Source organism: Muntiacus reevesi, chromosome 16 (assembly GCF_963930625.1).
Source record: "Muntiacus reevesi chromosome 16, mMunRee1.1, whole genome shotgun sequence".
In the NCBI taxonomy this organism is placed as follows: domain Eukaryota; kingdom Metazoa; phylum Chordata; class Mammalia; order Artiodactyla; family Cervidae; genus Muntiacus; species Muntiacus reevesi.
Genome location: NC_089264.1, coordinates 19,248,224 through 19,266,661, shown reverse-complemented (window position 1 = coordinate 19,266,661; position 18,438 = coordinate 19,248,224). Strand labels below are relative to the sequence as shown.

At 36.7% G+C, this 18,438-nt stretch overlaps 1 protein-coding gene across 5 annotated transcripts in view; it reads right to left on the bottom strand.

The window, feature by feature from the left end:
• The window catches only part of PPA2 (inorganic pyrophosphatase 2), a 105,968-nt gene that overhangs the window by 14,875 nt on the left and 72,655 nt on the right, over positions 1–18,438 (bottom strand). For 3 of the 5 annotated variants that reach the window (XM_065907380.1, XM_065907381.1, XM_065907382.1), the window contains one exon: positions 14,753–14,822. In XM_065907380.1, the coding sequence (XP_065763452.1) occupies positions 14,753–14,822 (70 nt within the window). Of the gene's footprint in view, positions 1–861; positions 899–14,752; positions 14,823–18,438 lie in introns of all 5 variants that reach the window. The other 2 variants (XM_065907384.1, XM_065907383.1) reach the window with 1 other exon arrangement.

Below are 18,438 nucleotides of genomic sequence, written 5' to 3'. Positions count from 1 at the left end.
AGAGCTTGCCTCCCCATGAAATCATTATCTATAGATTTGCTCCTTTCTAAACACCTTAGAACTTGGACTCACAGCAAATAGTTCTCATATTTTCCTCCAAACTTGCAAGTTGAGTATTCTAATATATTAAAGCAAAAAGACAAAAAGCCTTGCAATATTTTAAGAGCTAGATGACACATAAATATTTTAAAATTTTTACTACAGAACATTTTTGTTTCTCACAACAGCTTTAAATAATGGTAATTTTAAAATTCTGTTTTTAATTCTACTTTAAATTTTGATTTTAACATCTTCAGTTAAAATGAGTGGGGACTTCCCTGGTGGTTCAGTGGTTAAGTATTTGCCTTCCAGTGAAGGGGACAAAGGTTCTATCCCTGGTGGGGACCAGGGGAACTAAGATCCTACATGCTGCAGGGCAACCAAGCCCATGTGCTCCAATTAGACAGAAGCCCACGTACCACAACAAAAATCCCGCATGCTGCAACTAAGACCTGATGCAGCCAAATAAATAAACAATAAGAATACAGAATGAGTGATTCATTAAAATAATGATAGATGATAAATAAAATCTCACCAATGCAGACATTAGAAGTCTTAAAATTTATCTGAACTAGCTGGAAACGTAGTACTTCACCAACAAAGTCACTGCACAAACTATTTTCCAGACTAAAAGTAATAAACGTGTTCCTTATTTTCTGAAATTAGAAAATAACTGATTTCATCTGAAAGTTTTAATGACTATTTTAGAATGTACTTTACTTAGTTTATATAACTTTTAATCTACTGCATTTTTTTGGTCTCCACTACTGTAAACAAATAAATTTACACATCTAGCTCCTTAAGAACCAACATATACCATACCTTCTTCATTACTTCCTTTATTCAATGAAAACGACACCTGAAAGAATAAGAACAGAGTCTGTCATAACAAATATTTAGATGTGGAAACTATACTCAGAATTTTTTAGCAAAAAACCATAAAATTATAGAACAAAGTTTACACACAATGGTTCTCTAACCTGAAAAAAGTGAATACTCCTCTTTACCTTTTTATTGTTACTGCCCATTCTTTTAAATAAACAAACCATAGGCTTAAGAGTCAAATAAGATAAAAAGCATTCTTAAAACTATTTTCTTTCATTAACTACCGAGAAAATGAAGAGACATTTTCTTTCAGTTGCTTCCCTGGCTGGTTCTTTAGAATAAAAATCCAACACACACGTTCATAGACGCGCATGCACATGTGCAAAGAAGCACACATACTATTTACCTGTCTCCTAGAGTATTTAAGTTAATTTTTCTATTTTGATGACTGTGCCAAGATTCTTAGAATAGATATAATCTGTGGTAGACAAGATTGAAAGAAAAGTTTTTCTGAGATATAAAAATTTTTCCTAATTATGAATATATTTTAAAAGTTTTTTTTCTTTTTTTAACTTTATTGAGAGATCTATTACTCACAGAGAAGAATGCAGAAAGCTCCAAAATATTAGAATAAAATCTATGTAACCATCACCCAAGTCAAGAAATGGAACATGCCAGGCACTTCCCCAGTCATAAGCTCTTCTCCTTGAGGAATAACCACCACCCTGATTTTATAACACACTTTTCAGATTTCAAATGTAATCATCAAGTTCTAATTCTCTCAATCTGCTCAGTCTCGGTAGGAAAGAGGTTGATATATTTGAGGTCAGTGGCAAAAGGGACCATGTGCCACACACCTGAGTATTCAACCTAAAAAGCATTACAGAAAAGAAATGAACATGCTATTCTAACTAAAGCATTTATCATTAAATCTAAAAAATAATTCTAAGAACCTGTTATTTATTTACTCTTAAATTTCTTGGCTGGTAGGATATATTCAGAATGTATAAAGCCCCGTTTTGTAAAAGAAAACGAACTATAACACTCAGAGATAATAACTATGAAAGTCTGGGAATAAAAGTTTCTTCACATTTTTCTATAATAATATTAATATATGCCAAAAGAGAGACCAACATTAAATTGATTCTTAACCGTAACACTTACAGAAAATGGAAGAACAACAACAAAAAAAAAATGCACAGAGCTACATTGTAAAGTGACCTAATCCCAACCCTCACTCCCAGGAGTCACCATCACTACATTTTCCTTGTAAGAAATAAAGGGAGGATTTTCAGTTACTTCCTTCTCCTAATTTCTCTATAGGGGATGAATGTGGGCACCCTCCACTCATTGAAGATAAATTGTCCAGGAAAATGAATTACTTTACGAGTGAGTGAGTGAAAGTTGCTCAGTTGTGTCCAACTCTTTGCGATCCCACAGACTATACAGTCCATGGAATTCTCTAGGCCAGAACACTGGATTGGGTCGCTTTTCCCTTCTGCAGGGGATCTTCCCAACCTAGGGACTGAACCCAGGTCTCCCGCATTGCAGGCAGATTCTTTATCAGCTGAGCCACAACATACACTGATTCTAAACATGCAATCTCCTCTCCTTTCCTACTCCAAAAATATTTCTCATGAATTAATCATTTCTTTAATTTCTTTCAAACAAATCTAGTGTTTTCATTATCGAAACATTACTCTTTTAATCAACCAAAGAAGGCTTACTCTGGCCTCTGTGTGTATTCATGTGTAAACTTAATGCTAAATTAATATAACTTTAATACAGCTGCTTTGTACTCCTTCCGATAACCCCACCGGACCCCTGTGAAAGCATTTTCACCTGTAGGTTACATTTGTTCAAATTAATAAACAAACATGATACAACATAAAATCTTGCTTTACTACATGATATGAGGATTGATATTCTTTTACTTTATTATAAGGATTCAAAATGAAACAGAAAAAAGTTTCTGACTTTTCATTCAAGTGCAGTAGGGTTTCAGCTGAATTACATTACCTTGGGTATTCTCTCCTGGCATTATGTTTCCATGGTTCATAAAGCAATTACTCTATATTCATGTTTTTCTTCTTACAGTTTTATTGAGATATAACTGACATACAGTATTTGTAAGTTTAACGTGTACAGCATAATGATTTAATTTGCATCATGAAATGATTACCACAATATGTTTAGAGAACATCCATCATTATATAGATACAAAATTAAATAAAAATTTTTTTCTCAGGATTTACTTTTTTTAAAGATTTTCTTATACAGACCATTGTCACAGTCTTTATTGAATTTATTACAATATTGCTTCTATTTTATGGTCTTGTTTCCTTTGGCCATGAGGCATGCGGGATCTTAGCCCCCCAACCAGGGATCAAACCCATACACCCTGCAATGGAAGGAGAAGTCTTAACCACTGAATTACCAGGGGAGTTCCAGGATTTACTCTCTTAACAACTTTCACACATAGCATATAGCAGTATTAACTATATTTACCATGCTTTGCATTATATCTCTAGTACTTACTTATAACTGGAGGTTTGTACCTTTTGCTGCCTTCATTTAATTCTTCCTCCTCTCACTTTCCACCTCTGGCAACCACAAATCTGACCTCTTTTTCTATGAGTGTATGAATGACCTACCACACTATGTTAGTTCTTGGCACACAACGTAGTGATTTGGTATTTCTATACATTACAAAATGATCACCATGATTAATCTAGTTACCATCTGTCACCACACAAAGATATTACAATGATACTGACCATATTCCCCTTGTTGTCCACTTCATCCCATGATTCCCCTATTTGGTAACTGGAAGTATATTCACTTTATTTTCACAATTTCTTTTCTGATTTATGAGTCAATAAAACATGACCAGTTCTTAATTATCCATAAACAAGATGTAAGATTATTTTAAGTTTGTCTAAGTTTAATAAATGTTCTCTTCCTTTCACAAATGTATACAATTGGGTAAAATATTTTACTTTCACCTTCTTTGTTCATCTTTGAGTGGTAATGCAGTGAAGCTTTTAAGGAAAAAAGGAAAACAAAGAAGGAGATATAAGTTGACTAGAATCGGATCTGGATTTATCAAGAAAATACCTTATTTAAGGTTTTTTTAATAGTGCGCTGCCACAAAGATGTTTATTTACAGAATCACAAATAAGACATGTATTCTGTATGGCATGAATATTGTAGTGTGACCTCATCAGAAAAATCACACCCACAGAACGTTTCCTCTCTAAGGGAAACACAGTCATCTTTGACAGAGACGGAGAATGAGTGACCACAGAGGGAAAGTCTCCTGCGGAGGCAGTTCAAGCAGTCCAGATAAGAGAACCTCCCAGGCAGACTGACTTCAAAACTTAGTTCTAAGGTGGCTTGATTTCAACAACCAGACGCCAAGGACGGTCATCTTGTTCTGAGATGTGCAAGGAAACTGTGGCTGGCGTTCTAAGCAGAGACGAAGCGCATGCCCAAAGGAAATCATCTGAGAAGCATGCGGCTAAAAGTCCTGTCCAACAACCCTAATGAACTGCAACATTATTCTGCCGATTATTACGTCTCATATTTGAAACTATTTAACAATATTCACGCACTGGTAATTTCCTATTAGGGCACAGAACCCCAAAATACACACTTCTAAACTACCTGGTCTATCGATTATCTTTGCTGTGGGCCTCTAGAAAAATGTAAATATAGCTTTGGTGTGAATTTTTTAAAAAAAGACTCTGACTCACATGAGACACTGTTGATGATGGATTTAGCTCTAAAGTCCTTCCTCTGGATTCATCTTTGACTTAGTATGTAAATACAAACATGCATTTATAAGACTGCTGGTAAACTTTAGTGATGAGAGACAGCTCGAGTATATGTTGATGGCGTTAATTGCCACTGGAATTCCTTCTAAGGCCCTGGTCTCCTGAATGCACTGTTCTTTATAATTCAGCTAAGAAGTCCTGACATCAAATATAAAATGACCATCCAAAATTTCACACAGCACTGTGGATATAATGATTTACTAAATAAATAAGATCTACCCAATGTAGTCAGAACAATACTTTTAATTAAACCTGAGATTTCCCCTCACTTTTTTCCTTCAAAGCACTGCTCTCCGTGCATCCACGCACCGTCAGCACTGTCATCGCCTAGCCTGCTGTGCTCCAGATTTGCACTCCGGAGACGGCTTGCAGTGGAAGTCTGGTCAGGCGAAGGCGAAAACGAGTCAGACTGAGACAGCCAAGACTTCCCTGGGAGGCGTTCTATCCTCCCAGTGTTAGATGTCTTTCCCCTTTTGGGAAGTTTTCCATCACTATTGTGATCTAAAGGTGCAGTGTCACAGGACTGGGTCCCTGCAACTAAGCGGGAGTGTGGTTACTTATTCTCCTTGGCCTCAATTCCAGATTCTAACAGCTTTAAATCTCTGCGGCTACCGGGCTGCGTAGGGTCTGAGGCTAGGCTAGGATTCCACTGCAGTGAGTCTGGTTCTCTCTCTCAGTCCTGTGTGCACCGAAATTGTGTGCAGAATCTCACAAAGTTCAAACTTTGTTTTTTGTTTTTTTTTTTTCTGCCAGTAAAATAACTATAATCAGTGCATACTAAGTTCTTACCAAATAACCTAATTCAAATTTCTCCCAACTTTGCATGCTGCCCAGAGGGTGTCCACTTCCAGAGAGAACAGAATACAAGGAAAGTACTTGAACAGAAAGAAGTGTGGGGGAGAATTTTAGGGCAAAAAATTCCCAGACAGGATAAATGGTTAAGTACCACAATGAGTTATTATGTTGTGGACACTGACTCACTCTTTCTCCTAATCCCTTCTGCTAAGCCTCTGAAAAAGGACTACTTTTCAAAGAATGATGTAGACTAGGTTGACTTTGCCACTGCCTATGCATTAATGGAACGGGATACTTCATGAAGAAGTGCTCTCTTCATCACTGGAAGTAGTCAAGAGGCTGGAATACTCAAAAAATATTCAAGAAGGGGCTTCTCTCTGAGGTCAAATGAGTTTGACAATACTATTAATACAATAGAGACAATAAAACCCAATATTTAATTAATACTTTCTAGCTGCTCTCCATTTTACCTGGACTACCTCATTCAGTTCACAACAGCCCTCAGCACAAGGAAGATACTATTATTAGCTCTTTATTTTATAAATAAGGAAACCAAGGCATAATTAAGTTAATCAATTTGCTTCCAACTATGAGTAAGAGTTGGGATTTGGATACAGACAGTCTGATTCCAGAAAAAAAATTTTTTTTTCCTTTAAGTTTTACTGAACCAAAACTGACATGGGATAAACTACACACACTTATAGTGTACGGTTTGATAAGTTTTGACACATACAGACACACACACACTCATGAAATCATTAACACTATTAAGATAATAATCATAGTCACTATCAATCCTAAGTTCCTTCCCTCGCTGTGACTGTAATCCTTCCAACCAATCACCTGTTCTGTGTAAGTATACATTAGTGTCTGTATACTCTAAAATTATAAATGGTATAATACATGTATATCTGCCTTTTTCTATTCCATATAATTTTTTTTTAATTTAGCCATGTCATAGCATGTATCAATAATTCATTTCTTTTTATGGCTGAGTATTTCCTCACACAAATATGCCACAATTTATTTCTATTGATAGAAATATGGTTTGTTTCCAATTTTTGTCTATTACAAATAAAGCCACCATAAATAAGTCTCTGTACGAACAAAGACTTCCATTTCTATTGGGGAGATATCTAATTAAGAGTGAAGTGGCTAGATCATATGGTAGGTATATGTTTAACTTTCTAAGAAAATGCCAAACTGTTTCCCAAAGTAGTTTTACCATTTTGCATTCCAACAAGCAGGATGTGGGAGCTCCAGTTTGGTTTTCAATTTGCAGATACACATCCTCCTAGTGACTGGTAAAGTTGAGCATCATCTCCTGTTTTCAGCACATCTTCTTTGGCAAAGTAACCATTCAAATGTTTTGCAATTTTTGTGGTAGGAGGGTGATATTTTGTTTTCTTATTATTCAATTATGAGAATTCTTTAAGTTCTAGATACAAGTCCTTTTATCAGGTATACAATTTTCAAATATTTTCTTGCAGCATGTAGCTTATTTTCATTCTCCTAAGAGTGTCATTTACAGAACAAAAATTAATTTTGATGAAGTTCAACTTAACATTTAAACAGAACAGATTGTACTTGGACTGCAAGGAGATCCAACCAGTCCATCCTAAAGGAGCTCAGTCCTGGGTGTTCACTGGAAGGACTGATGTTGAAGCTGAAACTCCAATACTTTGGCCACCTCATGCGAAGAGCTGACTCATTGGAAAAGACCCTGATGCTGGGAAAGACTGAGGGCAGGAGGAGAAGGAGACGACAGAGGATGAGATGGTTGGATGGCATCACTAACTCAATGGACATGGGTTTGGGTGGACTTCGGGAGTTGGCGATGGACAGGGTGGCCTGGCGTGCTGCAGTTCATGGGGTCGCAAAGAGTCGGACACGACTGAGTGACTAAACTGAACTGAACTTAGTGTTATATCTAAGAAATCTGGCCTAACTAACACAAGGTCAAAATTGGTTTAGTTTTCTGTTTTAAATTTTGTCCGAGGATACACTTCAGAGAATTATGAAACAGTGCAAGGTATGGATTAAAGTAGGTTTTTTTCCCCATATGGAATAATCAACCCTTCACAAACTACTTGTTGAAAAGATTATTACTTCAAAAATCAGTTGCCTACATATATGTAGGTCTATCTGTGGATTTGTTTTCACTGATCTCTAATTTTACACCATTACTACACTCTTTTCATTACTGTAGCTGTGTAAAATGACTGTAAGTCAGGTAGAATTAGTTTTCTAACCTTGTTCTTCACAAAGTTGCTGTGTCTAATTCTAGGTCCTTAGTATTTACATACATGAGTTTGCTGATTTCTACAAAAAAGTGTATTGAAATTTGATTGATACTGCATTAAACCTGCAGATCAATTAGAGAATTGACATCATAACAATATTGAATCCTCCAAGTCATGAACATGAAATATTTTCCCATTTATTTAGTTCTACATCTATGGGCTATAAGTGATAGTTTTCAGGGTTCAGGATCTTCACATAATTTTTTTCCAGATTTATTCTAAAGTGTTCCACATTTTTGAAGCCATTATAAATAATGTATTTACTTTTATTTCTAATTTTTGTTGCTAATACATAAAAACACAACTGTTTACTGTGTACTGAGCCTGTATCCTGCAATCTTGCTAAAATCACTTATTACAATAGCTTTTAGGTTCATTTTATTGAATATTCAATATAGTCATTCATGCCATCTCCCTTTACAAACTGGATGCCTTTCCTTCTTTTTAATGCCTTACTGTATTGGCTAGAACCTTTGGTAAATGCTGAATAAAAGTAGCAGGAGTCAAGGCCCAGAGTTGTGTTTACAGAGAGATATTTTAAGTGCAGATTTAGTTTGTTTATACCTATTTCTTCTTCAGTGAGCTTTGGTATTTTATGTATTTCAAGGAATCTGTCCAGTTTCATCCAAATTCTGAAATTAACTGATGCAAAGCTTTTCACAATATTTCTCTATTGTTCTCCCATTATCTCCCAAATCAGTAGTGATGTCACTTGTCTCATTCCTGACATTAAAGTTTGTGTTCTCTTTTCTTTCCTGATCATTCTGGCTAAAGGTTTATCAATTTTGCTGGTCTTCACAAAGAATAAAGCTTTGGTTTCATTAATTTTACTTTTTTTTTCTGGGCATTCAAATTCTGTTAATAATTATGAAATACTACAAAAACACTGAAAATGTAAAGACCATCATAACAAATATCTATTCTCTGGATTTTTTTTTTAGAGTTAACATTTTGTTATTTCAGAAACTTAATAACTGAAGTCTCTTTTCCTCCCTATTCATCAAAAATAAAAACCTTATTTATTTTTATTCCGTCTCAGAAGTAAATTCTCCTAACCACTAGGAGAAACACTGGCTGAAACCAGTGTTTATTGTTCTTATTTATGTTTCAAAAATGTGAAAAACATGTCTGTTTATATTCACTAAAAATCTATGGTGCTACTTAGAGTGTTTTAAAATGTACTTCAACAATACACACGATGTTGCAAACATTTTTTTCACCCAACATTGCACTTTCAGATTTTATCCATGTAGAGTTATACAGTTTCAATTCACATACTTTACCTATGGTCTAGTATTCCACTGTGTAAGTATACCAGTACAGTTTATTTACCCAGTGTTCTATTGACAGACATTTGTTCAGGTTCCAGCTTGCCCATGTCTTTCATAAAAAGACAGGTATTAGTGTTTCTATATCTAGAAAGGTAACTTCAGAGTAGTGGGTTATAAGCACCTTCAACCATACTAGAAATTACTTAACTGCTTTTCAAGGTAGTTATATTAATTTATACTCCCCCAAGCACATCGACTAGCACGGGAGGTCTCCTTTCCACATGTTTTAAAATGACAAATGCTGGCCAATCTGATGACCATGAAATTGCACTGTGTCTTAAGTTTGATTTCAGTGATCACTGCAGAAATACAGCAAATTTTCCCATGTCTTCTGGTAAAGTAAATGCTCTGTCTCGTGAGTTGCCCATTCAAACTGCTCGCCCATTTTCTCCCCCTACTGGGTTAGTATCTTCCTGTTGATTTGAATAAACGGTTAATCCTTTTGTCACTTCACGCAAAGATCTTCCAATCGGTGGCATATCTTTTAACTTATTCTGTAGTATCTTTAATTGTTTACAGATTAAAAAAACTTTAAGTTTATCAGTCTTCTTTATGTCATCCCTGGCCCTTTAAAATTCCATATAAACTTCAGGATTATCTTACCAAGTTTAGTGAAAATCCTATTGGAATTCTTATAAAAACAGGTTGACTTCTTTAATTAACATGGGAGATACTGTCATTTTCATAACTAAGTATTCTCTTGAACTGTTGATAAGTCTATTTGGGTTGTCTGTTTGTTCTTGATTTAACACTGCTATTTATATTTTAAACAAGACTGACAATTCATCTATGTTTAGAAAGGTATTGCAAAAGCAACTTAGAGTATTCCTTTCTGATTACCTATATACCTCCTATGTCTGTAATGTCTTCGTTTTAATTTTGGATATTGTTATTTATGTCTTCTCTCTTTCACGGTCCTTCCTGTAATGGTGGTTTAGTCGCTAAGTTGTGTTCGACTCTTGTGACCCAGTGGACTGTAGTCCTCCAGGCTCTGGAGCTCTGTCAGGCTCTTCTGTCCATGAGATTCTCCAGGTAAGAATACTGGAATGGGTTGCCATTTCCTTCTCCAGGGGATCTTCCCAACCCAGGGATTGAACTTGGGTCTCCTGCACTGCAGGCAGACTCCTGACCGACTGAGCTACCAGGGAATTAAGTCTGTCCATACTGTCAGCTCTATATGAAGAAAACCCAGCTTCCGTTTTAACAGATCCTTTCTGTATCTCCTTGTTTCCTATTTCATTAAATATTTGCTCTACCCTATATAATTTTCTTTCCTATAATGTGAAAAGACAGAGGAAAAACAGACATTGTTGAGTTGAACATTTAGTCTCTCAACTTTCTCTCTTCATTGCTGCTGTATATTTAATTTCTCTCAAAAACTGTTTTTGCAGCATCATGCAAGTTTTGACACAGAGTGATTTGGTTATTCTTTTTAAATATTTTATAATTTGTTACAATTCATTTTTTTTGGCATGACATATAGTAGTGTTTTTAGCTTCCAATCAACAAGGATTTGGGATTTTTTCCTTTAATATTTTTTAACTGATTGGTAACTTTGTCATACTACTGACAGAGAATGTGGTCTGCATTACCTCAACTCCTTGGCAATTTTTTTCCAACTCTCCTTGTGGCCTAACATATACTTAATTTCTGGAAGTGTCCACATGTACTAAAAAAACAATGTATTCTCTAATTCTGTAGGTCTATTAGACAAAGCTTATAAATACTGTTCCTATCTTCTCAACATATTTTCCAAATACTTTAAATATAGTAAAGGACCCTAAAAGTAGCATCTTAGATCCCAGTCACCAAATCAACTGTCATTCAATATTAATATTAGATCTGAAAGGAAAACTACATGTGTATGCACAAATGCACACTCATGTGTGCACATGCATACACAAAGATACATTCTTTCTTCCCTATAAAGGCTCTGAACCTTGTTTCCTGAAATAAAGCTTCCAATTTCTAGTCACATAGTATTTAAATATTGGGAAAGAGTTCTACAATTTTGGCTATTAAAAAAAAGTGACACTATCCAAAAAAAATATAATTGGGTGGTTCAGTTGGTAGCCAGTGGTCACACACAGTACCCTGGACACACACAGTAACAATCTGTCTCTTTGGATCCCGAGTGTGTTCAGCTCTAGGTAACAAACCTTGTTTTGGACACAGCCATGCCTTACATGACTGTATATAATTCAAGCGTCTATACTTATAAACAAAATTCACTAACCTTCCTGACCACTTCAACTCTCCTTATTGTCCTTAGATCAACTATCTTCCTTAAGATTTCTAACCTAAGTATCACAAATTACTTCTGTAGATATTTTCTGTTTTGTTTCTAAGATGCTTCCAAATTATAGTCATCAGGTTGTCAGCTTTTACTTTTCTTGGTTATGGTAACACTATTTTTCCTAATTGATCTGTACATATTTTTGGGTGACTACTTAATGATTTTAGGGGGGGTCTCAATGCTACTACACTTAACTGTGTTTTGATCAATACATGTTCAAAAGTATATGCTTTCTGTAACAGTTCTATTAATCACTCAAAAGCTTAGTCCATTTCTTTTCTTTTGGTGCTTTAACAGTATCTGTTCATCAAAGCAATTACTCTATCCTAAAATCTCACCTAATCAATAGACATGACTGAACACACACACAGATACATCTAGAAAGTGAAAACTTACTGCTATCTGGCTTCGTTTTAACCATTACTTCAGACTCATTTAACATTTATACATCTATCTAAAGATAATATTACCTAAGTTGATTAACTTGTAAGAATGAGTTCTCTTATTCTAAGCCCACTAATAAACCTTGGGGTTATAGTTTGTTTCCATATAGGCCCAGGATTGATGTGGTCTGAATATGATCAAATTTGATGGATGACTGTGATATTTTAAGTTATTCTGAGCAAGCAAAGGACAAACGAAAGTCAACAGTACTTTGAAGTCATTGCAACATTCAGTATATAGCAATAGAGAGATATGGGAATCTATACCTAAGCAATGCTGATTCAAACCTCTCAATGTGGTTTTGAAGATATAAAGTGAAAGTCGCTCAGTCATGTCCGACTCTTTGCGAACCCATGGACTGTATAGTCCATGGAATTCTCCAGGCCAGAATACTGGAGCGGATAGCTGTTCCCTTCTCCAGAAGATCTTCCCAACCCAGGGATCGAACCCAGGTCTCCCACATTGAAGGCGGATTCTTTACCAGCTGTGCCACCACAGAAGCCCAGGAATACTGGAGTGGGTAGCCTATCCCTTTTCCAGGGGATCTTTCCAACCCAGGAATCAAACTGGGGTCTCCTGCATTGCAGGTGGATTCTTTACCAGCTGAGCTACCAGGGAAGAGAGAAAATGCCAAGTCAAAAAATGCTCTGACTACAAAAAATTTCATTATTACAAGTTAATAAAATCCTCATGACTAAGTGTTACCTAATCTGAACTCCAAAATCACTAATGAGGCTGCTAAAAGAGCAATTCTTTGTGGTGAAATCCCATATACAGTTAAGTTCCACTAGGGCTGATGAAGGACTACTTTCTCTGCATTTTTATTTTCTACTACAGCTTTCTCAGTGAAAAATCAGCATAGCACCTTCTTCATCATTATGAAACAGAGCAAAGCTACCAAACCATATAATTAAATATGGTTGTTAATGTTTCTGAACTCTAATCTTGTCCCCCAAATCTAACTACCTAGATCATATCCATGTCCTCCAATTATTTTTTAAGAGGACTTTTCCTACTAACATGTTAGGAAATATTTTTTTTAAAAGATGTAAGACAGAAGCTTTCATCTTGCAGTTAACTTTAAAACAAAAGTCTGTTATACCTATCATTTATAAATTCAAAACTAAAAAGGAATAGTTTTTTTCTTTATTTTTGGCTGTAGATGGGATCTTGTTCCCTAACCAGGGATCGAACTCTGGTCTCCTGCCTTGGGAGTGTGGAGTCTTAGCCACTGGACCACCAGTGAAGTCCCATAAAGTGGAGTGGTCTTAATCTGAGATTAATGGGAGACTACACGAATAAAGATAAAAAGATATTAACTTGTTTTTCTCTATTTTTTTCTTAAAGAATAATAAATGAGAACTAAGTTCAGAATGTAAGCACACAAGATACAAAACTGAAAACTTGGAGAAAATACACTGACATCGTAGTGAGCATGATTATCAGGGCTCCCCTGCACCTTCCTTGCCTCCCTGGAGCCCATTCTTGCCAACACAGCCGCTGGAGTGATCTTGTTAAAACCTAAGTCAGATCATATCATCACATCATACCTTTGCTTAAACCTTTCAATGGTTCCATCTTATTCAGAATAAGAAATGAAATTCTTAAAATAGTCTTTACAGGGTGTTTTTCACAAGGTCTTTCATAATAATTTGCCTCCATTTTCACCCCAGATCCAATCATTTTTGATCTCAGCTCCTCCTTTCCCCCCTAGACTCCCTTCTCCACCAGTCACTGTGGCTTCTTGGGCATTTCGTGAACACATCAAGTACCCACTTGCCTCATGTCCTTCGGTCCGTGGTCTGAATGCCCTCTGTTCGGACAGTCACATGGCATAGTCCCTTACCGTCTACAAATCTAGATTCACGTCAGTTCTGGGTCCACGCGGCTGTCCCCCACTGCTTCCTAGTCACTACAGTGCGCGCCCCCCTGACTCCAGGCACTGTATCCCCTCTTCTCTGGCTCAATTTTCATCATTGCATTTATCACATTCAGAAACACTTTATATTTCACTTGAGTATTTATTATCCATCACTGCAACTAGAATGTCAGCTATATGAGGACAGGTTTTTGTACCTTTTCTGTAATATTGCATCTCCAGTACCTAGAATCTAACCACACATAGCAGGCAATAATTAAACAACCTATTAATTAGTGAAAAACAATTCAAAGCAGCCATTTGAGTAAACATTTTTGTTGGTCCTGAAGTAAAGAGCTAAACTCACTAGTTTTCTATCTGATAATTAAAGGAAAAAAACCCAGAAACCGTTAATTTATAAATGGGATTTCTAGCCTAAGATCACTCCTGAACATGCTTTACACAGCAATATTACTTGATTATCTGAATTTGAATTTTCTTATTTAGTGGTCTCCAGGTCAAGTATTACTTTACTAAATTCAGTTGCCTCAAGGCAGCATTACTCACTAAGACCTGCAAAAATCTGAAGATATCCTCCCTAGAGAAGGAAAGTTTGTGAGGTAACCAAATTAAATGGAAAAAAAAAAAGGAAAAGAAACTTATTTATTTTTTCTTGAGACAAAATGCACCTGTGCCAGCAGCCAGTCACAATTTAGACACTGAGTGGTGGATAACTTGTGAGGACAGGTTAGTGTAGAGGAGTGCTAATGGATTTAAACAATAATAAACTGGTGAAAAATAGTATCATATGAAATCAGTTAAATGGTTAATGTATTTCAGAAAACAGAACAGTAAAAAGTTTTAAATCTAAATTCCTTGGATAAAAAATAACTTTAATGTTATTTTTTAATGTTATGCTCCCCAAAAGACATGATACATTTCATTGATAGACTTTTCAGAATTTCCGTTAGACTTCGCCATGACATTTATTAGAATAAAGGATGCTTTGGACATCTGTTGCTTACCGATTCAACTAACGATCTTGCTTCCTCTTGAGAGCAATGGAAAGGGCTATCACATACCTGTACATTTGTGCTGGAGAGGAAAAGAGAATATAACTGTTAAATGGGATAAAAAAGGAGCAATTACCAAAAATAAAACCAACTCTCAAACACTTTACATTTAAGTGTATCAGTTCAGTTCAGTCTCGACCGACTCTTTGCTACCCCATGAATCGCAGCACGCCAGGTCTCCCTGTCCATCACCAACTCCCAGAGTCCACTCAAACCCATGTCCATCGAGTCGGTGATGCCATCCAGCCATCTCATCCTCTGTCGTCCCCTTCTCCTCCTGCCCCCAATCCTTCCCAGCATCAGGGTCTTTTCAAATGAGTCAACTCTTCACATGAGGTGGCCAAAGTATTGGAGTTTCAGCTTCAGCATCAGTCCTTCCAATGAACACCCAGGACTGATGTCCTTTAGGATGGACTGGTTGGATCTCCTTGCAGTCCAAGGGATTTTCAAGAGTCTTCTCCAACACCACAGTTCAAAAGCATCAATTCTTCGGTGCTCAGCTTTCTTCACAGTCCAACTTTCACATCCATACATGACCACTGGAAAAATCATAGCCTTGACTACATGGACCTTTGTTGGCAAAGTAATGTCTCTGCTTTTTAATATGCTCTCTAGGTTGGTCATAATTTTCCTTCCAAGGAGTTAGCATCTTTTAATTTCATGGCTGCAATCACCATCTGCAGAAATTTTAGAGCCCCCCAAAATAAAGTCTGACACTATTTCCCCTGGTTCCCCATCTATTTCCCATGAAGTGATGGGACCAGATGCCATGACCTTAGTTTTCTGAATGTTGAGCTTTAAGCCAACTTTTTCACTCTCCTCTTTCACTTTCATCAAGAGGCTCTTTCGTTCTTCTTCACTTTCTGCCATAAGGGTTGTGTCATCTGCATATCTGAGGTTATTGATATTTCTCCCAGCAATCTTGATTCCAGCTTGTGCGTCTTCCAGCCCAGCGTTTCTCATGATGTACTCTGCATGTAAGTTAAATAAGCAGGGTGACAATATACAGCCTTGACGTACTCCTTTCCTATTTGGAACCAGTCTGTTGTTCCATGTCCAGTTCTAACTGTTGCTTCCTGGCCTGCATATAGGTTTCTCCCAAGAGGCAGGTCAGATGGTCTGGTATTCCCATCTCTTTCACAATTTTCCACAGTTTATTGTGATCCACACAGTCAAAGGCTTTGGCATAGTCAATGAAGCAGAAATAGATGTTTTTCTGGAACTCTCTTGCTTTTTCGATGACCCAGCGGATATTGGCAATTTGATCTCTGGTTCCTCTGCCTTTTCAAAAACCAGCTTGAACATATGGAAGTTCACGGTTCACGTATTTCTGAAGCCTGGCTTGGAGAATTTTGAGCATTACTTTACTAGCGTATTTACTTTACTAGCTTTACCAGCGTGTTTAAGTGTATGATCCCAGCCAATAGTTACAGAGTCTCCAGATCTCACTTGATAACACACACTCTCTCTCTTTCCCCCCAATCCCACCTCAAAAGGAGACAAGGGATCTTCTAATGTAGAATGTTACAGCACTGTAGGAATGTGATTAAGATACCCTAAAAAAGGACCGGCATGAATATAAATTAGGACAAATGAGAGTCTTGTACATTCCTTCAGGCAAAGTTATAGAGTGTTTCACAGCATTGCACTCTTCAAGACTTGAAAAAAAAATCAAATGATAGTATGCTAGTATACAAATTTAAATACTCTTCTGGAATATGTAAAAGGCTATTCCACTACCCTTCACCTTTACTGAAGAAAAGAAAAACCAAATTTGACCCACAGACTAAGGATCATAAGGAAGAATTTTCCTCTAAGTGAGGGGATAAACACTGTAGAGTCTCAGACAGGTATAAAAGACTAAGGTCAGTGGTGAGAGGAAACCACATGAACACAAAGACTGAGTTTCTGTGCAAGTGAGGAAGTTCAGCAAGGCACAGACAGCAGCTGCTCCCACCATCAGTAAAGGTTCTGTAAGTCCAGAGCCTTCAAACACAATGGGGACCAGCCTACTCTCTCCACAAGTATGCCACCCACCACGTCTTTCTTACTTCCTAGATGAAAGCATAGGCATTACTCCCCTCAAACTTTGTAAGTCTGATTTTTAAAAATATTTCATCAAAGAAATCAGATTAAAGTGGATACAGAAAAAGGCAGTAGAGAAGGGAGTTAAAACCAAATTAATTTTTTCAAAATTGAAGAAATCAATGATTAGCAGATCCCTAAGGGAGATAATTAATAGATGAAACACACGCAAACATGCATACACATATGCACATACACATGCTCCCCAAGTGGATCTGAGGGATACACTCTATCAAATTTATTTTGGCAATGGCTTTGTGAAATATTCTGGGACATATATGATAAAAAGATCTGTCTAGCTATTTATCTTTTAAACTACATCTGTCTATAATCAGATACTGGGTACACAGTGATTATGAAAGTGGCAATGTTGCTTTCTACTCAGACTCAATGTGGAACTTGTTTTCATTCCTTGCATGAATGTTGATGTTTGATGAAAGCTGGTATTATCATCTTTAAGACTAAACTACTCTCTTCTCCACAGTCCTTGTTTAAGTAAGCTAAATGCTGAAAAAGGTAAGGTCTTATAAGTGAGATGTTTCTCTAAAGAAAATCTAAATTTAAAAGGAACAAGGCAAAAAAACAGACACTGCAAACTCTTAAGTGCTACTCCTCTGAAGAAAGCATGGTGTATAATAAATATGCTATACATAAGGTCTTACATATATAAACACGGCATCCAGTTCTATTCACTTCATGGCAAACAGAGGGGTAAAATGTGGAAACAGTGTCAGATTTCATTTTCTTGGACTCCAAAATCAACGCAGACAGTGACTGCAGCCACTAAATTAAAAGATGCTTACTCCTTGGAAGAATAGCTATGACAAACCTAGACAGTATATTAAAAGCAGAGATACCACTTTGCTGACAAAGGTCTGTCTAGTCAAAGCTGTGGTTTTTCTAGTAGTCATGTGCAGGTGTGAGAGATGGACCATAAAGAAGGCTGATCACTAAAGAATTGATGCTTTTGAACTGTTCTGCTGGGGAAGACTCTTCAGAGTTCCTTAGACAGCAAGGAGATCAAATCAGTCAATTCTAAAGGAAATCAATCCTCAATATTCATTGGAAAAACTGATGCTGAAACTCCAATACTTTGGCCACCTCATGCCAAGAGCTGATTCATTGGAAAAGACTCTGATGCTGGGAAAGATTGAGGGCAAGAGGAGAAGGAGGTGACAGAGGATGAGATGGTTGGATGGCATCACTGACTCAATGGACATGAGTCTGAGCAAATTCAGGGAGATAGTGAAGGACAGAGAAGCCTGTCATGCTGCAGTGCATGGGGTCACAAAGAGTTGGGCACACCTGCAACTGAACAACAACAACACAAGGTTTTTAACACTATAACTACAGCAAAGGGAAACATTCAGCGGGGATTCTGGGAAAATGATGATGAGAGAAAAGGGAGTCTTCTGTAAAAATGGTTGTCAGATAAAATACAGAAAATCCAGTTAAGTCTGAAATTCAGATAAACAGCAAATTATTTTTTGTATAAATATGTCCCAAGTATTGCATGAGACATTTAAAGTCTGAAATTTAGATTTGAGTGGGTA